Source organism: Athene noctua, chromosome 4 (genome assembly GCF_965140245.1).
Source record: "Athene noctua chromosome 4, bAthNoc1.hap1.1, whole genome shotgun sequence".
Lineage (NCBI taxonomy): Eukaryota > Metazoa > Chordata > Aves > Strigiformes > Strigidae > Athene > Athene noctua.
The window spans coordinates 30,680,532-30,704,879 of NC_134040.1; the positions used below are offsets into that span (position 1 = coordinate 30,680,532).

A 24,348-nucleotide genomic window follows, 5' to 3' on the forward strand; every position below is an offset into this window, starting at 1 on the left:
CTGTAATCTGCTCTAGACTCAACTGTGGCTGTGTACTTTGGCACCGAGTCAAAACAGAGAGGTTATTGTTTGATTTATATGCCAAAAACCTCTTAGATAAAGGACTATGGCAGGCTGATAGCTTCAGCCTTTGCATGTGGTGTTTATACAGACCCTTCTTTCCTCTCCCTCCTTTCTGTGTATACTCCAGGAAGGCTGTGTCACATCAAGATCAAGTTAATTAATTAACTCATACTAACGTAATTTGATTGATAAAACAATTGATTCACTAAAGGTCATAGGGAGTGCTGTTAAAACACCAACTTTTTTGCCTGAACAATGTATAATGTTTTGAGATTTGCATTTTTCTACACTGCAAACAGCAATTTTAAAGCAATAATCACACTACAAAAATTGATGGCAAAAGTTACGAGAAATTAGTCTGTCAGTTAAGGTGCACTGCAAAGTTCAGAAGCTATTTCAGTACTTCACAAGGTATTTGAGCAAAAAATAAATCAAGTCCTACAACAGGAAGAGTCACATAAGAGGATTTTCTATATTGTTAGTTCTGTAAACTACCGAACTTCCCCAAAAAGAAAACTAGAGGCCTTGCTTGTGTGATATACTTTGCTGATTACTACATCCAAACTAGGAGTATTTCCTAGTATATAAATGTTTCTGTACTATTTTTTATAGGTCATATAGTCTATATGACTAAATTATTATTTATTAGATGTTAGTAAACTTAATTACCAAGTTATACAATTAGATTAGTTTTCTGAAAGACAGGCAGCATAAATTTTTAGTTTAAAAATAAAAATCTCATTCTAAAGATACAGAAAATAAAAATAATTAATAGACTAGATTCTTAATAGCCTTTTGCCACCAATTTATTTTAAAACGCTTATTTTAAACAGTAGACAGATAAAACAGAAGCTGCCAGGCATTTTAAAAGCAGTTGTGCAATACTCAAGGTGTTGCAGATCAGCTTGCAGCCAGCAAGTCTAAAGCATTATGAGCAAAAACAGAAGCTGATGATCAGCCACAGTGTTTTACAACAGATTCTCCTGTGGACTACCTGAAATATTCGTAAGTAATAACTTTAGAAGTAACACATTTTTATCAGGAGTTTATTGGTCAGTCCACTATATGTTGTTCAATATACAGGTATACATACCAAGAATATACAGGATTTACTGGACTAATACAGTATACTTGGTCATAAAAAGACAGGATTTACCCCTAGAAGTCAAAAATTCTGTAATATTTTGCCTCCTCTCTCCTATTTTTACCTTTGCATGGATCCCCCTGTGCTAGTAATACTAACCCAGCAGGCAGGATCACTTTGCAAACCGAACTGGGAAGCAGAGAACTTGCTCTGCCTAGTCCTTGACAGCCAGGAGGGACTGCCAGGCAGCTCAGCAGGATACAGCCCAAGTTTTCTTTCATTACTGATTCCGCATAGAACTGACTCAATGTGGCCATAAAACTAATGGGCAGAGAACAGGTGTTACTCTTTGAAAGCTCCAGCTCACAAATGAAAGGTACACTGTCCAGTGCACCAGGGAAAGTTGATTAAAACACTGCAATAAGAGAGGGAACAGTTATGATATGCAAGCTATTATATTTAGCTTCATAAAGGCCTATCTAGAGATATCAACACTTCAGCACAATGCTGTAAACCCAGTCAAGTTGCATTAAACTTCGCAATCATTTTCAGATGCAGGATGATAAAGCAGGCTGTTAATTACCATTAGGAGAAGAGAAAACAAGACTCAGCAGACACAACCAATTAATAAGGCCAACAGGAATGGGAAAGCAATCTTTGAATTTGTTACTGAGCATCATGAGAGAACAAGTTTTAGATCATCTTACAACGAAGCATATGAAGTATGGGACAGGATTTTCACGGACATAGTAGCAAAAGTCTAAAAAAATGCTGAGTATACACAAAATCACAAGCTCATTTCAGACAGACAAGAATTGTGAAAGAATTATCTCAAAACAGCTTTTAAAACAACATCATAATTTTAAGTTACAAAACCACCATGCTTCATATAAACTATTGTGTTCCAATAAAACCGTGACCACTATACTCCAGACCAGCAAGAAATATGCTCCCTGTTATCAGCGGAGCATGGGAGAACTTAAAACCAAACAATTCAGGAGATTCTTATAAACACAACTAACACGGCAACCCCAAACTGCTCCACAATAGCTTTGTTTACATATAGCTCTTTGTTTGGGGCTGAATTCCTTTCCCCTCCTTCACAGATAATGGACAGTAAATCAGACTCTTAAAATCTGACATATTTTTATTCCCACAGGTGAACTAAATTACAATAAAATTTATTAGTAAAAATATTAATTATTAGAAAGTTGGCAAGGATTCAGTTCACATCAAGAACTGATTAAAAAGAGGGGAAGTAATCCTCCCAACAAAAGTGAATGGTAAAAAAGCAGTGTACATTTTGCTCTCTCTTACTTTTTTATTTAAAAAAATAAAAGAGGAAACTTAACTCTTCCGGCTCATTCATATATCTACTTTACAGATGGTCATATTTATAAAATAGAATATGTACACAAGTCTTATGACTATGGCCAACCACCATCTGAAGGAGGTTCGTCACTTGCCAAACTCACCATCTTAAGTTTTATCAAACGTTCCCTTGATCCAAGCATCATGTAAACTTGTAAGGACAAGCATCTTAACCACAGTTCTGTTTCATGTTGATCTAAATATAGATGTATTTTATATATATATATATATACACACACACACACACACATATATATGCTGTGATACACATACAAGTAGGTTTTTTGGCTTCAGAAAGCCAAAAAGTTTAACATACACTTCAGCATCCATGACACAGAACAACTTTACTTGGGAATAACTACATACATGAGACAATGCAGCTGCATGTGGAATGATGTTATTGAAAAGTAATGCAAGTCGACTCATAGCCACTTCCAGTATCAAAGAGTAATAGTGTAAACCAATGACACCAGTGTACATTAAACCAAAATAGAAAAATGATTCAAGATAGCAGAAAAATAATCTGTGGACTGTATTCTACTACAAAAAAAGTCAGCACAAAGGCATGTGCACACACACAGAGTAAAGAAAATTAATTTATAAATCCTCTTCTTCTATTTATATAGACTAGTAATACAAAATTTCTGTATCATCTTAATATTAGAACAGTTGCTTAGTGAAACATTTCTTTAAAAACATTCAGAGCTTTTTTTGCATAGAATTTAATATATAAATGAACTGATATGGTCAGATTCAATAATCCTTTAGACAGCATTTTTACCATGTTTCATCTGATTATAGACCGCCAATACAGCATTTTCCTGTGTTAAAAACAAAACCACACAGTCCAGCGAATAGTCTGGGGAGCTATGGGTTCTAATCACCTTGTGTTCTGTTTATTTTAGCTATTCCCAAGATCATTAATATCCACTTGAAACTGTAAACCTCAAGGTCAACCATAAGGAAGCAATATAATATGGAGTATTCAACTAGATTATATGCTGTGAAACATTAAGGCAGTTTCCTTAAACTACCATTTTTCTTTTTTCTTATTACTAGAAGAGATAAAAACATACACTTCATATTGAGCCAGAATTTAATTTGGAGGATTTACAGAATGACTGGTAATTCCTTTTGTATTTACTAACTGTGGCTTTCTAGAAAATGCTATGTAATCAGAACAAAACGATAAATATTCATCAAACTTTCCACAGGTGGAATAAAAATATACCCCAAAAACTGTAGTATTGTCTAAGTATCTTACCTCCACCACAAGCAACACAACCCCCCTAACCTAAGTCTTGATTGTTGTTGTTAAGCTATAGCACTGATGTGTTATATGTATAAGCTTGTGACAAGCAGCACTGAGTACACACAAAAGCACTATAAATACAACAGGTCTCAAGATCAAGAAGGGTTTGTCTGTGGACCAACCATCAAGCAAAATCTCTTCAACCCCTGGACTAACTTACCTCTTACATAGTTACCTTTCTGCAGATGACCCATGCCAACACTAACACATCTGTAATGTGCAGATAAACCAGATCTCTATTTGTAACATCAGAGGGAAAATATAAATTGTCCCCTACATGTGCTGTGGCATCCCAGTGCAGTACATTGAAATCTGTAAAATAAACTGAGTGAGCAGAAGAGGCTGACACTGCAGGGAGAAACTGCTTAGATGAGGACTCTTCATCTTCTCCAAACCACCCTGTGAAAATGAGAACAAGTGCTTAATTCCATAACACCTTGTTGACTGCAAATTACAAAATTATTAGAACTCTGAATTGCGTTACTGACTAGTACACCGAAGCTCCCATTCACTTTGGAAAATTTAAATTTAAATATAACACTAATGAACATATACGGGGAGTCGTTAAGCAAACAGATTTAGCTTTGCAATTTCATAGGGCAGCTGATACTGCTACAAGATTATTTCTTCAGCAGCTATCAAATGTTTTGTCTGGAAGAGAGTTCCTCTAAACAAGGCTACTCCTGCTGAACTACTGGAAAAAGAAACAGCACGAGCATGAAATGGCTGGCAAAGGACCATGCTCTCCCTAAATACATTTCTGAAGCCAGCTCTATTCACATTCTACAAAACAGACTCCCAGTGATGTTTCACACCATTATATCACTACTGTGCAAACTGCAATATGTTTTGTGTCGTAATGCTAACACCGGACAATGTTACTTGAGGAAATAAAGGCAGGTTTGGGAAGGTAAGGGATGTAAGAAAAGTCACCCATGCAGAGCTCTGGCTGCTCACCAGGCTGAAGCATGAGTGAAAGAGAAATCATACGAATAGCCCTGAAACAGAAGCCATGCCTGGAAACTGCACCAACAAGAAACAGATCGCCTTTGCCTGAAGTCCTTTTATGACATGTTACTTATCAACTTCAAGAAGTTGTAATCTTGCATGATTATTATCCTGGAACTAAACGCCTCTGGTTGTCTTAAAATACATGAATTCCAGCATGTCTCTTTCAAAACTTGGATTATCCCAAAAACTTTATTGAAAGTCAAGTGTAGCAATAAAACAGGGATTTTATTAATCTTTTTTAAGGATTCTTATTTTGATCTACAGCAAGCATACTTATCAAACACAAGGTTTGATCATTTCAACCCTTTCTGATGACACCCTAAACAGAAGGAGCTGGCAGATTACTGAGAGCGGAGAGCAAGGAAGATGCATCTCAGGAAGGGAGGGCTGGTTTTGACAGAAGCTGACTTGACGTTTAGACTTTACTAATCCTTGAAGTATTAAAGCCCACTAAGCTCCGTCTTGTACAGAGACATGATTTTGAACATGTTCTGTGCAAACAGAAGAGCAAATTAGCTATCAACCACGCAAAGAATCCTAGCTCTAAGATGCAGTCAGCATGCCTCAGAATATTTTATCTCCATCCTTCCTCTAACTCTATCTGTTCGGTTTTTTAATTATGTTGTTTAACAATACAGAATACATACTGTTATCATTTTCATCCATTAACCAGATGGTAGGATTCCTTCCCTTCTGCATTAGCTTCACACCAGACATCACTTCAGAACCTTTATTACAGGCCAAGGAACATTTCACTACCCTAAAACTTTCCCATTATTCAAACAGTAGTACAAAAGGAGCTCTTAAACAATTATGTTGGCACTGGGGCACCCAGTGGATAGCTATGCATCATACTTGGACTTGCAAAAACAAGTTCCGGGTCCAAATCAAGGGTAGTGTTGTCACTTCTTGCCAGGCATTCAAGACTAAGCTCTTCTGCATTGACTCAACATGGGACCAGGTCTAGGAGTGCTCCTTCCTTTTCTTCTCCTGCCCCCCCACCCCCCAAAGTAAAACATTATTTGGAAGTCTTCAAAGATTTCTCAAAGGGGCTCCTGCAGAAGGGTAAGATGCATAGCCTGTAATAGCACGTGAAGTCACTGTCAAGTAGAATTTTTTTTTTTTTTAAATGGGTTATTCCAGCTGTCCACCACCATTCAAAAGCAGAAGCAGCACCTGATCTTTAGACCCCAGCCAGCAATTCAAGGCAGGCTGATCCATATGAACAACCAAGCACACCATAGCAATTGGAGGACTGCCAGAAACAAAACAGCTGACCATCTAGATGAACGCTGGTTTGCTTCCTACAAGACAAACTAAAGAAAAATCACTGAAAAATGAAATTCTTTCTCTTGAAAGTATTGTCTACTGTGACCTGATCCACTCACCCTGTTTTCCAGTTAACAGATGTGGATATACAGTACTTCACAAGGTAAAGGGAAGGCTTGATGATGAAAGGCTTCGAAGATACACCACAGATCTCTTGGTCACTGTAACAAAGCAAACCTTAATCACTTCAACATTACCCCAAAATTCACGCTTGCTCCTCTAACAGTGGCCAAGCTCTGCAGGGGCGAAGAAAAAAAGTGCACACAAATAATTTCTTAAAACTTTCTAGTACTCATAACCATCATTTAGTCCTGTCTGAGTTTCAACTGGCTGCCTTTTAGTCCAACAAAACGGTTCTGTAAAATGTTTCATTCCTGCAAGCTGCAGGACAACTTATGCAGAATGCCAGACCGAGTTACTGTTCAAATCAAGTAAATTGAAAGCTTCTGAGTAGGATTGTGTACACTAAAAGGTATATCAAAATTCTTGCCAAGCAGCTCTTTAAAATGTGTATATTAAAGAGTTACTTGTCAGAGATTTTAATTTAGTTTTTGGACAAAGGAAACAAAATATGTTAAAAACAAAGTCTGATCCTTACGACATATGTATTACTTGGGAATTCTACATTTAACGTAATAGGTTACTTCAGAGCATTCTGTTCTGTGTTTTAAAGCTATTGCATAAGGTTATTTTAATAAAAATTATTCCAGTGAAAGAACAGTTAGTAATGAAGTGCTGACAATACATTCGAGGGCCAACTCCACTTTTACAGATGCACTTGTTAGTTGTCCAATAGATGTCCTCAAGGCATGTAAAACCAATATATTTTGGGTCACATTTGGCAGCAGAGAGAGATGAGACAAGTGAAAGCATTTACCAAGAACACATCTGAACTGTGTTTTTCTTACTAGAGAGATGTAAGAAAATAAACCCAGATGCCGTGGAATGCCAGGAATTCCCTCTCCTCAACGTTTTTGATTTACAAGGCCACTTTTTGGTAGTCTTTGACCTCCCTCCCTAACTTGCTGGCCTAAATTCTTGCATTACTGATGCAACCTCTTGACTAGGCCATTTTGAGGGCTGAATGTACAGGAATACATCTTAATCACAGAATGAAAGACAATCGTTTCCATAAGTGACTCAGTTACCACAAAATTCATTGCTTATGAAGCATTATGGCACAGACTAGTTGAAATAGTCAAAGATACTCTCTTTATGAGTTGAGAACAAGTATTCAAGTAGAGACATGGAGACCCAAAATAAATAGTAAAAAAATAATCTGGAGCAGACCTTACATCTTAAAGATGTGTTGTTTGAACATGCAGGTCCAAATTCTCTGCTAGCATGTTGGTAAAAACACACTTAGATCAACTCAAGGGCTTGGCCCTGCATTATCTTCCTTATTCCCCCCTACTTCAAAGTAGCATATTTGTCATAGTTTCAATGCAAACCTAGAGCTCTAGCTTCTTTAGATCTCATGCAAGCCTAATATGGCCAGTTCTAGCCTTTGAAACCAAACTGACAGCTCTACAGAAAGAGCAAAGCTCCAGCCTCAGCCTTTCATTTTTATAACAATTTCCATACTCTGGTTGTTTCTATCATGGAGAAGAGATAAGGACTTCTATCTTGCATATATTTACCCTGTGTTCTGGATACCTTCTCACAATCCCTCCCTGATACACTTACGTCCACCACAGAATGAGTAAAGAGAGCAGAATGTTTGCAGCCGTGACATATTCCCCTGTCATTAATAAGAACTGCAGCTTTTTCTGTGGAGGTTATTTTCCTTTTTCTAAGGGATAATTGGAGCTCAAACAGCCACGTGCAGCACACACATTCAGCACGTGTTCTGTGGCTGTTTCCAGTAACTGAAAATGGCTCGGTATGGGTTTCTTTTTCTGATTGCTTATTTAAGTAAGGGATTTAGATATGGTCATAAAACTTTTCTCTCCCACAGCAAATGGAAATCTTTCCCAGTTGAAGATCATTTTAGAAAATATATTCACAATCTATGGAAATTAAGTGGTACTAGGTGTAGCATCGTCCAGAGACTGCAGAAGGACCGCAGTTCATCAGGGCATAAAAACTGGCTTAGTTTGGTCAGTTTTCACAACCACTTCTGAAACTGTGAGCAGCTATAAAGCAGCAAAACCCATTTCAGTATATCTTTGCTACACTTCAGTAAAACAAGATGCACAAAGAGGTGAGCACTGGAGCTAGGCATTATTAGAATCCAAAGATCTGCCATCTAAATAACAGAAGTCTTGCTAAGTATTATCTAGCCATGCTAAATAACATAAGAGGAGGCTGGATTTTTGGATCAATTATAAAAAATTAAAATCAATAATTGTGTATGTATCTGTATAAAACCTAATAAGTATTTCTCCATGCACAGATTCTGTCTGCCTTCCAGGGTAAAAGCATCTTTAAGCTCTGCCAGGTAAATAGCTCACTTCACATAAATTTTAGCCTGTGTAAACTTTGATTCCTGTTTCGTATTAAGCTTGGAATCATACCAGAATCCCAAACATATAGTCAAAACTTGCAACCAAACCTGCTGCCAACAGATACTAGTTTCCTTCCCAGACATTGATTTGTCATCTAAATGACAGGCTGTCATTTGTTCTTATCAGTCTATTATGGCACCATTTTCTCCATACAGCAGGCTTACTTTATAGTACGAAAATGATAAACTAAAACACCCCTCCAGGTCACTCAGTCACTCTCTGCTCTGGCAATATAGCTGAACAGCAAGCGAGTAATTCCACAGTATGCGACAAAGCCAATGCATGTCACTGCATTTTAAAACCTTGTTGTTGAGGTAATTCAGGAGGCAAACTTGAAGGCAGGTAGCCAAACAGAGTGAGAGCTAGTCTTAGAAAAATCTCACAATGTCAGCCAAAGCAACAGTTACTGGGAGATCATACTGTAAGACAAGAAAGATCAGAGCTCACTTTGGAGATTCATAAAGTCTACTTAAACAGACACAGTCTTTAAGCTGCTATTGAATACATCTGCAGGAAAATGCACCATGGCCACATCAAGAGAAAAGCAGTTTGCAAACTTACGCAGGGGAAAAAAGAAACTCTCAAAATTCACAAACAAAAGCATTAAGGTAACAAGAAAGGGATGTCACTTTTAAAAGAAATGCTGCAGACAGCCAAAAAAACACTTCCCCTAAGCAACATAAAGATCTTCCCTTTCTGCCCTGACTGCAGACATCAGTAGTTACTCCTTCTGATAGCTAATCAGAAAGAAATTTGTCCTTCATTACATCTTGCAGTACCCACAAAACAAAGTGCAATGCTAACAAAGAAACAGTGAGAAGATAAAACTAGCTGAGAAATTGTACTCAGTGAATTTCCTTACAGACATAAAGTTACCTTGCTGTGCTAACCAGCTGAAGATACAAGTACTCAGAGACCTGCTGATGGCTGGACAACATCTGGGTAACACTCAAATTTATTGTGTCTTCCCATGGGCAAAGGAAAAAGTCAGAATCATGGGACTTAATGACAGTACTCAAATACAGGGGGTCCTTCCCTAGAAGAACTAAAACTATGTCTTCAAGAAATTAACCATGAAGAGTTTTGGATTTTGCCATTTTCAACTAGCAGATTCTACGGGCAACAGCATCTCAAATCTCTTGATCTGTGCACTCTGAGGATGGCTATGTGAGTGTCAGAGGGCCCAGGAAAAAACGTGAATTCTGGCTGAAAACTTTCCTTAGTAAGCCTGGGTAGCCCAGACAAACAGTGCAGTTAGAGATCATCAAAGCACAAGGAACCAAGTCTTGAGCAGTCCAGCTTCTCACAAGCCCCAGAAGCCTTTTTTGTGGACTGAGAAGCACAGATAAGGAAGAACTGCCCAGCTGATGCCAAGAGCTTGTCAGCCCAGTTCATTCTTTATCTCAAGGAAAATAAGCTTCAAGCTTCCCCTTATCTAGAAGACAATCTCTAAGGCTTCTGAGGCCTGTCATAACCAGCAATTGAAAAAAAGCGTGACACCTATTAAGCAGAAACCAGATGAAGAACCTTCATGCGATTCCTCTCTGGTTACTTCAACAAACCCACTACTGCAGTAAACCAGGGTTTTGCAGAGTGGCAGTGAGGTCTTCTAGCAATGCTGTATGTTACACAGTGCAGGCAAGGCAGACCTCTTCCCACAATTTTCCACCCTCAGCACACCCCTCTCACCCCTTCCTTTTTTCCATTTCAAGGAGGTCCCATGTTGAAAGGATCTGGGCAAATATACACATTTATTGTAAGATATAATAAATCTTATCAGCTTGTTCATCTTATCCTGTGACAACAGTCAATTATGTTCATTTGATTCAGGCTAGTTTGAAACTGAGCAGAAAGCATCTCTTGTAAAGCTTGTCTTGACTGACAAACCCCAGAGGCTGATGCAGCCAGGGCTGTTATTCCCAACAAGAAGATGCCTTGAGAAATTTCAAACAATAAGGAAACTCGGAACAGGCCTCGATTCAGGACTGTGTTCTAGGCTGTATGAGTAAAATAGTGGTGAACAAGAAGACTGTCAGTCCAGGAACACGGTGACAGTGGAGGATGCTGCATTTGAGGCATTCATGCTGCCTGATCCATCACTTAGAGAAGCATCTCCTGGCTGGATTGCTGAAAAGGTAAAAGGTATCAACAGAAAAACCCTGTAAAGCCCAATTCATCTCCCTGAAAACAGACCTCAGTGGTACAGCATGAGTCCTAGAAACACAGAGGTGGACTGTAATGTCTTCTGTCACTGGTAAAGGAAAATTTTAGGGTTTCTTTTAATGTGATGTGATGTCTGCTTTGCATAATCCTGCAGTTAAGACCTCCTTTTCTCTGCAAAAGTGCTGCTCACCTTGTTCAGAAAGACAGACAGAAAAAGGCTGTATATGACTGCTGGCTTTTTTTGGTTGGTTGGGGTTTTTTTTGTATTGGGGGATTAAGTTTCAGTTTAAAACAATCCTCAAGCGCAGAGCTCAGCAGGGCACCGCAGCAGAGGTAGGAGTCCAGGTCCCAGGAGAGCCAGAGTGTGCAGCTCCCAGCAGGGGGAAGTGTCTAGCAGCGAAAAAGCTGGAGGAGCACCCCAGAAGCAGGGACAGTTAGGGAGCCCTGGACAGGCAGAGACCCCTGGCAGCACCCCGCTGCTGCTGAACCACCACCAGCATACAGGAGCAGATCTAGAAGCAGTTTACAGAGCACAGCTATCCCTCTTCCCATCTGAAAGAGCATTGCCATCCATTATTTTGGTTTACCCTTCCTCCTCCCCAAGACTCTCAGTGGATATGAAGCAATATAGTTGTGTCATCTGGACTTTCTTACTGGAGTATTAACATTTCCTCTTTAATATTAACATTCCAGAAACGAAAATTACTCTAATTTATGCCATAAATTCCCAGCTCATTCAAGAATAACACTGTCCCAAATTACCTTCTTATTACAAGCTCTTATAAACTTATGCACAGAAAAAAGTTGTGGGGCTTTTTAAAAAAAAAAATTACTATCTACAGCTGGCATAAAGGAAATACTTAAAAAAATAAAATTAAAAATACCACAAAGATCCAAGAACCATCCCCCCAAAGCTGAGTTTGTAATTAATTCAGCATTAAGAAAAACACACTGATATCCTTCAGATGCTTGTTCTCCACTTAAAAAAATGAAACAAAAATAAAATCAAGAGAATAGAATCAGGCATTCAAAAGAAGTCTATTAGCCAGCTTAAAAGGAGACTTTAATCTCCTTTCTCATTTTAATTATTGCTGCTCCTTTCTTTGCCATACAAGCACAAATAATTTCATTTTAAATTCACATCATGCATGATTGTTCAAAGAATACTGAAGCAGTATGTTTTCACAGAGATCATTGGAATTGCTGTTCCATCAGCTCACAGGAAAGGGGGCCTGTGGGATACAACTCAAAACAGTCTCCTCTCCCCAGTGCAACAAAGCACTGTGGGTAGGAGTGGGAAGGACACAGTACTGAAGTAAGAACAAATGAAGATCCTGCCTTCAATCATCCTGACACCTTAACTCCCCACGTAATCATTTGCACCACTATGTGTACCCTCCCCAAAGACCAGAACCCTTAGGATTTTCTGCCATGTGGTCTGCAAACTTGTATCCTGAGAAACTCCCTGTTTTACTGGTTTAAAAAACAAGTGCCTTGGACAAGGACTAGGAGAGGAAATGGGAGCAGAAAGAAATGAAGTGACCTGCCCAAGATCATGCTGCAAGCCGACAGCAGACCCAGGACTGGAAAACAAATCCCCTCACCTTATGGCCCTCCTCTGTGCTCAGGGTCATCCAAATCCCGACAGTACCAGAAAAGCACTGCATCATCACATCACGCCCAAAAGCAAAGCTGCTGCTGGAGTGGGGCTTTCTTCTCCATCCAAACTGTAACTGTTTTAGCGCTTGTAAACAAAAGTACTAATCAGCCCAAAATAGGAATAACAACCTCAGAATTAAGGAGGATTAGGAGAAGTAAGTATTTTCAACTGCTGTTAACACAAGACATTGAGATTTTATTATTACATCTCCAGGAACATTCTAATTTTTAACCAGCTCCCCCCAGCACACCTATCCTACAAAGACCTAAGGAAAGATTTTGTGAGTGCCATGTTTCAAACATGTGGCCTGCATATCCATGCTTTCTGCATCACACCCATCAACATGATCACCTCATTCTGAACTTATTTTCCCCCCCTATGCAAATCCAGATGATGTAGTGGCTCCATCTGCTTTGTCAAAAGTTCCCAGACACCTCAGCTGTATTGCTCATTGAGCTGTTTTAGGCATAGCAGCCCAAACAGGAAGTGTGTTATATTACAGTTTTGCATCTTTATGGAAAAATGTTTTTAAGAACGCAATGGTTCTTTGCATACTGCATTAAATGCATACATATTTTAAATAAAAATCTGGTCTTTTTCTGAGATTTTAACATCACACTGAATTCCAAGAAACTTGCAATTCCGAAGACTGGAGAAAGGAAGCAAGAGTGGAAAAACAGGCAAGAAATCTCTATTCAGCAAGTTCTTGAAACATGCATAACTGAATTAAGTACTCAGTTTATTCAGCAAAATACGAGAGCACATCAAAAGTGTTCCTGGATAACAAAACAGTAGACTAAAAAAGAGCAAACATACATATTTCTTCAGTTGCCCACAGTTTAGTATCACATAACACTTTACTTCTTGTTCTCACATGCCACAGACCCGTGGCCAGGATGCTGGCATCTGAACCCTGATTTGGGGCTTCAGGGAGCCCCGGGGCCTCCACACGCCTCATCTCCCAGCTTAAAAGAGGTGGAAAACAGCAAAAGGTAAGTCTCCATCAAGATAAACCCTATACTGACAGCAGGATGCTTCCACATGATATACCAATCTTAAAAACACCTGGTATGTGCTTTAAGAAAGTGGCCAAAATGTTATCAAATTAACAGGATGGATGGCTCACAAACAGAGAGCTTGATGTTCATCCAAGCAGACAATTCCTAGAAGCCACTGCAACTATGCTTACAATACAAAGCTAAAAGCTGGAGGTATTACTTCAAAAACACTCTGTGGGTGACCAAAATACAAAGACCAGCAAGAGAGATACAAGCAATATAATTTTTTCAAATTACCTCTGCCATTATGCTTTCACTACAATTTCCACTTCTATTATGCATCATTTGTTTGAAAGGATAGGGTGGCTACTGTTTTTCTTAATCAGAAACCAACAGTTCTGATCAAGAGTGGATGTCTTTAGTTTTATGCTAGAAACTGTTTCTTTTATATATATCTGTATATAAAAATAAATACAATATTTTGACACAGTTATCAAAGAACGTAACTCTCACCTAATATTTACACTGGAGCAGCAACATGTCAGTGACTACAGTAGGGCAAACAATTACTCCACAAGATTAAGGCTAAGACTAATAAAATTAAGAACTCCAGAATCGATTTAAAAAAAAAAAAAAAAAAAAAGAAATTCCCTTCCTCACAAAGAGAGCACTTTCAAAGTACAGTAACTTAAGCAGCATATGGCATTTACATTTTCATCTAAATCTTTAAAGCAGCCCATTATTTCCTTAGATTTGAGAAGAGAACCCTGCTTTATTTCACCACACCAGCCATAAACTATTCATTAATTCTGTTTGCTAACTCTGTAACTGAGCCCAGATGTTTCTTATGGAATGCCTCTCCAGCAGAAAAGTTAAATATAGCAAGCTGTGTGGAAGAAGCAGACCTCTCTCCCCCCACCACAGCATGCTCAAATATTACTTGATAGAAAATAATTAAAACATTTGAAAAATATTCTGAATATGTGAGTCTGAAATGCCACAGTCTGATCACAAGATTTCAAGCAAAAGAGCTCCCAGACATTATATTTGGGTGTAACTGAAGTTACTGTTTCTGTCTCTGGAAAGGTGCTGACACTTTCATTCACCAGAGTAAACAGAAAATTTACAATCAGAGGAACACTCCTGGCCATGCATCATTTACAAATACAAATCAAGACTTAAATTTTCAATTACAAGAAACACTTCCAAGCCAACCATGTTGATGAAGAACTGAGTGCATCCTAGGGAATTTCTTATGGAACTGACACAGAAACTTAATGGTGGGAATTTGAAATCAGCACTTCGGAAGAACTTCAACCATTTTACACTAGCAAAGATGATTAATGCTTACATTTATAATCCAACACCAAGAACACAGTCCTGTTAACAAGAATGGAAACTACCACTTTCAGCCACCTGTTCAAACATTGTTATGGTTTCTAGTACTATTCAGCAACTGTCTTAAGCTGGTTTGGAAATGCCTATTTTAAATTAGAAACTATTCCTAATCATTCTGTAATAAGAGAAAACATGAAAGACACAGGGTTGAACATTGAAGACCCACATTCTCTGGAATGTGGAGACCACTCTCAGCCATGCAACACTTCTTCAGCTGTGAACATGATCAGGAGAGACTGAGAGGTCATCTAGTCCCTTTGTTTTGCTCTAAGACAACATCAAGCCTATTTAAAGCAATATTGCCTAATCTGATCTTTAAAATTTCCAGTGTAACAGATTCTGTAGAATGACTTGTAGAGGGAGGGTATTTCAGGGAAGCTGTTATTGACCAATGTGGTAATAACACCTCTGCCTTGGTACCAGGTATCAGGTGCTGTCATCCAACTTTGCTGCACTTGCACCTGGTAGCCAAATCCTGTTGCTCTTTAACCGCTTGTGTCCACAGAAGACTTTGCAAAATATGTCTAACTGTATTGCTAACAGGGAGCACCTTCCCACTAGCTGGGAAATAGGCAAACAAACCTTGGTATACATACTATTACCCACCTTAGAACACAATAAAAGTATGCCAGCTGTTCCGAAAAACATGAATATATGACTGAAGTCATAATTTTAGCATGGGAAGGCATACTAGCTTTAGGCTCCTCAATGTCAATGAATAATGGAGTGACAGAACAGGTCAACAATCTCAAGGCAATAAGTATTTTTTTTTTTCCCTAGTCCATGACACCAGAAATTTTCTTTATTTCTGGTAGCTACTCATTATTAGCACAAACAACAGCTACCACAGCATGTCTACCATGGGCAATGACTTCCTCATTTTGCAGTGTAGACAGATCTTAAGAACATCTCACTTCTACATCGGAGATCAGCTGGAAAGCAGCCAATGAGAAGAAAACCAGAACAAATTTTATTTAAAGTTAGTCACTCCAGCAGCAACTTACACTTGAGTCCACCTATATGAAGAAATGTTTCCTCTCCAACTCCTAGGGAAGAAGAGAGTTATGCAATGTGAAACCTAGAAACTGGACCCAGTCACAGCACACATGGGAGATGGAAGATGACAAAAGGATCTGAAGGCTCTCAGAAAATAAAGACCATATGTTGGAACAGTAGAAAGTCTTCTGTGAAATCTTTGTAGGGGGGAGAAGAGGGAATAACGCACAGGTGTGAAGCACCAAAAGGAGTCAGAGCCAGAAGAATAGGAACTACATTAGACAGCCCATCTTGAAAAATCCTTTCCTCATATATGGGGCAACATTGCAGCAAAAGAGAAAGAACTCTTAATCAACTTTGTAATGCGTGAATTTCTAGAGCACTGCTGAGCAAAATTTTTTTTGTGAAGGGAAACCAGCACCTGGTGTATTTCCTGGTTTATGCATGGTAACAGAAGCCTAGGGAAAGTTTCAGTTCGGGAAACTACATTTAGAAAATGAAACATCAAATCTGATGCACTTTACAAGCAAAGTCTTAGATACAAATTATACATAGCTAAGTAAAATTTTTAAAAGTTACTGCTTTTAGGTTGTCCTTGCTCAAGCAAAAACCAGGCCCTCGTGAAGCCTGTCTGCATACCTAAATTTGTGCCTAAGTATTTTTCTCCCCAGGTATTGTGCTTGAAAACAGGGATAAAACCTTAAATTATCAGCTACTCTAACAAGAATTAAGCATGTAGCTCACTTTATATAATTATAAAGAGGCTTATGGGAAAAGGAAGCCACACTTAACCTACCTGTTTGTATGATCTGTTACTTAGGCAGAAAAAGAAATGTCACAAGGAAGAATTCTTGGCATTTAAACTGTATTGGTATTTAATCTATTACTGTAATCTACATCAATTTAAACAACCCAAATCTAAAAAGGTCCTGAGAATCTCCCACTTTTAGGAGTCTTATATGGCCTGCTCACTTATTGCACACATACAGATAGATGATTATATTTCAGCAGAATTAGAACCAAATGGGTTTTTGCTGTAAGCTTAATTTTTTTTTTTAAGAAAAGACTTGTTCTCTGTTCATGTTTTCACAAAGAGATGACAAACATATTCGACAGCTTAAAAAAAGGAAAGAATAGAATGTTTACTTTGGTTGTGCTAAGCAGCCAGGTGCTATAATACTGCAAGTTTCATCTGTAGTCTGCAGTGCTGTAAGTTCCACCATGTTAACCATCACATCCGTCTTGTGGCCAGGAAGCTTGGGAAGCACAGAAAGTACTTTCTCTGCAAGATTGTCGCCATGATGACCAACTGCTCCTGCAGGAAAAGACAACCAAAAATTGTCAGATACATAACTAGAAGAAAAAAAAACACACAGGGAATTGAGAACAAAATAACAACCACATGTTTTGGAGAGAAGGACATTGGTAGTCATAACATCAAGATCACATTCAGCTTTTCAAATATATTTTGCTACAAAAGTAAAATTAATTTCTGGAATGTCTGAAGTTAAAAGCATTGATAACATTTCAGAAAGATTCTTTTAAAAAGTCTAAATCAGACTTCGTTTTACTGCTGTTTGATATTCACTGATTTTGCACTTAAACATGCAAAATAGTTCTCTTTGCATTAGAAAGCTGTTTAACAAGATTTGCAATGGTTATTAAAAAAAAAGCAGGCAAACATTTATATATACACATACTCAAATGCAAACTATACTTTTCTACCTAAACTAATAGGACTGTGTTTAAAAGGGCTGTATGCATACATAGCTACCCAGATAGGCTTGCATAACATTAAAACAAACAATTATCAGTGATATGCCACCATCAAGATCATCGCTTCTAGATGGACTGAGAGCAGCTCAGGTGAAACCAACATGAAATAACTAAACCAACTCAGGTTACATAGTATAAAATGTTAATTTGACCATGTTCCAGGAGAAATTCTGAATTCCAGTTGGCATTTTTTCCTCAGTTCTCCTGATTTCAAACACACATGTTCTTCTTTCCATTAATGAACTCTCAACACAGGCACTACAACCAACTTACAAAATTTTAAGACTATGAGCCAAGCCAAAGCATAAAAACATGACACGCACTATAGATGAAAAGTCAGAGAGGGGGATTGGAAACCTTACTGCCTTTAAGTCAGGAATAAGTTGGAGGTATTTGTATTCTGCCACTTTAGCTATGGTTCAGCTATCACCACAGGGCTGGACAGCAGTGCTGAGCTTCATATTGTTCTCCTGGCTTTACTCCTGAGAGGCAGGAAAAAAAAAGAGTGGGACAGTAGCCTGAAAGATCTATCAAAGTCTGTCCACATGGCACCCTATCTGCTCTCACTTTTCATCATTTCCAAAGACAGAGGAGGTCCGTTTCAATATCTAAAGTAGCTTTGCATGCTCCATACATCCATCAAGAACATTAGTGGGGTTCAGATTATTAACTGCTCTTGGATAAGCAGAAGGTTGTCTCCAGCATGTCTCCAGCAGCCAGGTATCCATGCTGTAAAACCACCTCATGTCTTATCAACTATTCTGAATTGTAGTTGTAAAGAGAAGCAAGAATGAAAAGGGAGGAGAAAAGTAACATCAGACTCCATGCTGGCAATGCCTCTATCCACAGAAGGCAAGGAAAGCACACATGTCTAGCACATGGTGGTACTACAATGTGGACACCTGGCCACTCAATTGGATTGAAATTACCAATTTGTTTCACCAGAGATTGTAATAGTCACAGAATGACAGCAACTTTCCTTTCCACAATCCCCAGACAGATTTAGACCATTGAAGTACAGATGAAATGACCTGGGTTGTCTTTGCGACTCCCTACGCCATCTGCTCTCCAAAATATCTACATTCTTCTTACTAGGTCAGTCACTTGTCAGCCACACTGCAGTTATCAATGCTCGTGAAGTTACAGACGTGAAAAACAGATGGTAATCTTCTGAACCTCCACCCCCACGTACTGGAAGCAATGTCTATCTCTCCACACTTGCTGCATGTGAGCAATGTTTAGCTAGACAAGACATTTAGCTAAACTGGGAACACCTCAAATGCAAATAAACCCACATTAATTATTAACATTCCTCCTTTCTGCTTGGCATAGGAGGAAGTGTCAGCATACTCAAGTTGCTCCTACCAGTTGATGAGCTAGTGCCATCTGAGTCTCCTACCCACAGCTGTTACTCCTTGGAGGCTCCCACTGGTCCATAGGTGCTAATGTCTTTTGTTGTGCCTCATCAAATCAATCACAAAACATCTCCTGGAGGTTTTAAAAACCACTATCTCCCCTGACCAACTACATAAATTAACCAAGGCTGGAAAGACAGTTAAACCTCGTAAGACTAGGACAGGAAATTACAAGGAGTCACTTTTCAATTGCACTGACTTCAGCAGCATGTATGGGACTGCTTTCCAGCCTCTCTCATCATTGTTGAGGACAGTCAACAAGCCGCTCAGCAGCTCCTCATGACCAGTGGTGTTCAAGGCAGTTGATAGTTTTTAATGTTGCAAATGTAAAAACAGATTGGGCATTAAAGTGACAAGGAGAAGTTATCTGACCAATGCAAAATAGGAATCTTCATGCCAGGCGAATATCCAGCCTTTGAAGATATGGGAAATCTTATGTATCACGCTGTTCTAATTTTACTTTCTCTTCAAGTTACAAACTGAAATACGTGACATTTGATACAGGTTGTAGCTGGCACAACTGACAAAGCAGACCAACCAATTTTTTTAACAGCAGCCAGGAACTCATCAACTACACCTCTCCCTCCCTCAGAAAGGCAGCAATGACATTCATGTAAGAAAATATCTTCCTAAGCCCATTATGAGCCCTGTATCACACCAGTTGTATTCCAATTCTTATGTTCTCCTACTGGTTCTACGGTCTGCTTCAAAAACAAAACAAAGCAAAAAAGAGCAGATTTAAAGGGCAATTGCACATTGCAGAAGCAACATGAGAGCTTAGGCAATGGGAATACTTTAAAGTCAGTTGCTAAACATGAGGAGTTTGAATTAGAAAGCAATTCTCCTACAAAGGCACTGCTCACTAGCCAACAACTAACGCAGCTAATTTCTACAGGGTGATTTTCCTTCAAAGTTTAAACATAAGTTGGTGTGCACCAAAACAGAATGCAAGGCATATCTTGATCCTACTATCAAGCTTTCTTAACATCTGCTGATTTAACTGCTTTGTAGATTGTTTCAGGACTAGTGATTTTCAAAAGATACATGAACAAACCCATCCCAGTTTTCATGATGTTTCAGCACGGCAGGCACACTCAATGCTTTTCTGAGTAAGATCACCACTAGGAAGACTTTACACTAAAGGACTCTTGTGGGACAATTTCTATGATGCAACTTTCTTAGGCAATGCATGACCTCAGTGAGGGCAGGGTTTAAGTTATCAGGAGGCAGAAATATTTACACCTGTTCCCTTCAAAGAAGCTGAATATTTGGAGCTTCAATTCCAAAGCTTATCAATGTTTTGCCATATTCTTTCATCCAGCGTTAGCTTAAACTGATGTTGTAAAACAGTGCTTAAAAGCAGCCTTTTATGTTCCCATGAACCACTGTCCAGCATTCAAGGCAAACTACAGCATTCTTCTGCCTTGCCAAAAGGCAAATCTACATTCTCCTTTGTACAGACAAAGGAACATCAAAGTTGTCCCACTATGCTGGCTATTGAATGTTTAAAAACCCCCAACCACTACTACCAAAGCCACCACCACCAAAAAAAGCCTAAAAACTTGTAGTCCAGCAGTAGGAGCATAGAAGCCCACAGCCAAGCACAGCAACATCAGAGTGCTGCCAGAGACATATGACAGATTCTCCATCTCTCATAGCCAGCTGTTGCAACATATGTAAAGGGTGGTAAATTTGGAGATAAGAAACACTTAAGCACCTGCTCAAGGCTCATGTAATTTCCAAGTCCCCTGCACTGACCTAGCCACCTGCAGTTTTCTTCACATAGGCAAAACTCATTCCATTTGCTTATCTCTGTAAAGCCCCTATAACAGATTTAACATCTGAAACACTTAAAAACCTATTATAAAAATTTATGTGCTTATTTGACAATAGAAAGATCTTTACAAACCATGCCATAGCAGAGGCCATACCCTGACCTGCAGTACTGAGATGACACCACTTGAATATTTTCAGCTGCCATCACTCCTCACAGCTGCAGTCTACAACCTCAAGTAACCATAATAATTTAAGCATTGGCTGTGTCTTGTGTCAAAGCCACAGCCTGGTTCATACAAAGGGGACTACTTTACAGATCTCACTATTTATGTTTTCAAGGCCTCAGCGTATATGGTAAGGAAGAAAAAAAAATGGCTTTGTTTCCTTTAAAAATCCATTAGTGTCAATCCACCAATGCATCAACTTGAAAGATGCTGCAATCAAAAAGAGAAAGAGTAAAGCACTGCAAATTGGAACCATGAAAATATAATGACAGAAACAGACAAATATAAACAAACAGTTTAAAACAAAAATAATCAAAAAGAGATATTAGTCAGAACCAGATTCTACCAGAAAGGCATGGACCTAAACTTGTCTTCACTCTCATCCTCCTCTCTGAGTGGGATTATGCAGCAGGACGATTAAGGCACACCAGGACTTTTTGTTGCTGTGGCTGCTCCCAGTAACTGAAAGGGAATGGTATCTACACTTCATTGATGAGTGCATGAACTGTGCTTTTTGTATCTGTTAAAAGGCTGAAAACATTAAAAACAGCACAAGGGTGTGATGCAAGATGATGCCTGGCTGATAAAAGAGGGAGATGATACAGAAAGTTAAACCCTGAGTTTGTAGCCTTGGCCGTTGGGCAAAACATTTCTGTCATTCTGACTGATACATGCAAAAGTGCTAGAGGAAGATAAAAGTGCTGTTGCTGATGGCACTGAAATATTCAACCTCAACAACACTCAGACAAAGGTTATTATTCAAAACTATACATTAAGTGCACAGGCACCCCCCTGCTATTCTCTGTCTTTGCTCATAGTATTGCATTTCAAAATCACCTGCATGTACCAGAGGGTGAGACCTCACTATTCCCTGGGTTTACAACAGCCCACATCCCAAATGCTACAAAGCACCAAGAGATTGGAAGGAGAAGCATGTCAAGATGAACACCAATATCTGAAAGGTATTGATGAGCTTAGGAATGAAAAAGGAAATCTAGGAATCTGGAAAAATTGCTTCATCAAAAGGTGTGAATGCTGGCAAGGTGGTGACTAAGAAACACATGGAAGGAGCATGGGGTTACATGGCATCACAATGCAAATATTTAGGGGCACAAATATTAGAGAAGAAAAATAAAGAGGAATTAAAGTACCATAGTTAGCTCTGACTTTAACTAGTGTCACTTATCAGAGCACCACTCTAGCTGGGAAGATTTATTCTGCTTTTTAAAGCAAAGGTAGTGAACTTTAAAACAATGAGAAGGCAAACGAAAGCATGCAGATTAGGGACAGCACCATACAATCAGAATTCAAGAAGTGAGCACAAAGTGCTAAGCCTGTGATCTCCCAGGGCATAAAACCATATGTTCCACCTTCTGGGGCACTGCTTTGTCTGTAAGATCCTATGCTGCAGGCATGGGCAGTATCCATGCCATCCCCATCTGAAGCCATGCCACTGCAGTGAGGGCAGAAAGGCCATAAAAAGAAGATCCTTGTTACAGCTCAGCTGAATGTCCACACAGGACAAAAAGAAGAATTATTTATCTTAATTCAGTATTCTCCTATCTATTCATTAAATATAGCATGCATAAGTAATGCTGAACACAAAAGCAATAAGATTATAAGAATTACTCAATAGAGTTAGTACAGTTCCTTTAGACATCATCTAGAGCTACCTAAAGCTGTATTCCATTCACGTCATCACGTCAGAAAATATTTGCCTTCTGATATCTTATTCAGAGTGATTCAAAGTCACCTGGTTCGAAGCAGTAGCCTGACTTAATCAGAGCAGCCCAGCACCTACCCCTGAACTTCCAGGGTTTTGTGGAAGTGTTGGAATATGAAAGCATTCTCATAATCCACAGATACATAACCATTTCTCATATCTGCAGCCCACATGTTGGACAAGATTCAGTTATAAGACATTTACAAATCAAATCCAAAATCTTTCATCTTTAAAGACGGGAGATTTAAAGAGTTGTTTGAAATGAGCCGCAAATGAGAAAGTCTACTTCAATGACTTCCACGTGCACTGAGCAGTTACTTGAAAAGAAATTATTTTTACACTGCTCACTACAAATACATATCACAGCTTGAAAAAAAAATAAAAATCCAGTGGCCCAGTTGCCAATACCAAGCCAGAAACTTGCAGATAGGAAGCTTTAGCTTTTACAAAGTGTAAGGCTGAAATTCAGCAGACTCCCTCACCCAAAGGCCAAGCAGTGGAGTTGGGGGTAGGGGCCAGGGGAGAGACTGTAAGAAAGGCTGAATATACCTGAGAAAATAAAGGTTTCAGGTACAATTTAATTCTGCAGTTTCGCACCTCTTGACAACCGATTTCTCAACTTAAATTGCTGTTCTCTTTGTGTACTTTTTACTGTACAATTTCTAGTAAATCAATGAAACAAATCTCACTGTTTGGCACTAAATTCAGGTCCATATAGTCCTTTACCTCTGAAATGCACTAGATCTTTCTGCCTTCAGTTTGCACTGTACTTCACGGCAAGAGTATGGTGTCATGTCCAAAGCACAGGAAGGCTTCAATGAAACTGTCAATGAATTCTGGAGACATTTGTCGGTAACAAAAGAATGGTTGCATGAAGAGATCTTTGTTGCAGTTACAGATACTGAAGAGAATAAATTCCTAAAAAAATACTTTAATTTCTCATCCTTACTCCAAGAGCTTTGATGCATTCACTCCAAAGCTGCCCCACCACAGCCCTGATGTTTTCTCCAAAAAACGTTCTCCCACCAACATACAAGATCCCAGACCTCACAGATTTAACTGATACCAATTATCTCTCTTCATGCCTCCTCAACAGTCTCCTTGTCAGGCAGCTCTCTGTCACCCAGTTTCCAGTTCCTTTTTTTTAACTCTTCCGACTACCTGAATGCACGAATCCTTGTCCAGTTTCATTGGTTCCCACCCCAAACAGGCATTCCTCTCAAAATTTGATTTCAACGCTCTTCAGCCAAGTCCACTCTCCTGCAGTCTTCCCAGCAATCTTCCCAAACCACAGCCCAGACCTATAGCCTTCAGCTTCTATAGATCTTCAGCACATTGTTGACCACTACCAACCCTGCAGCAGTGCAAGGATACACAAAGCCAAAACTAAGGGGGGGAAAAAAAAAGAAGAAAATTCAGGAACAGATTGTCCACAAGTGCAACATTGTGCCAAGCACTTGTTACAGGTCAGGTAACAAGTTATGTTACCTGACCTGTAAAAAATTACAACTTGTATTATTGACTATATGTAATGCAAATAGA

General features: G+C 39.0%; 1 protein-coding gene across 2 annotated transcripts in view; it reads right to left on the minus strand.

Annotated features, from left to right (window-relative positions):
* The window catches only part of SCFD2 (sec1 family domain containing 2), a 239,305-nt gene that overhangs the window by 213,229 nt on the left and 1,728 nt on the right, over positions 1 to 24,348 (minus strand). For both annotated transcript variants that reach the window (XM_074903832.1, XM_074903831.1), the window contains exon 2: positions 17,039 to 17,207. In XM_074903832.1, the coding sequence (XP_074759933.1) occupies positions 17,039 to 17,207 (169 nt within the window). The remainder of the gene's footprint in view (positions 1 to 17,038; positions 17,208 to 24,348) is intronic.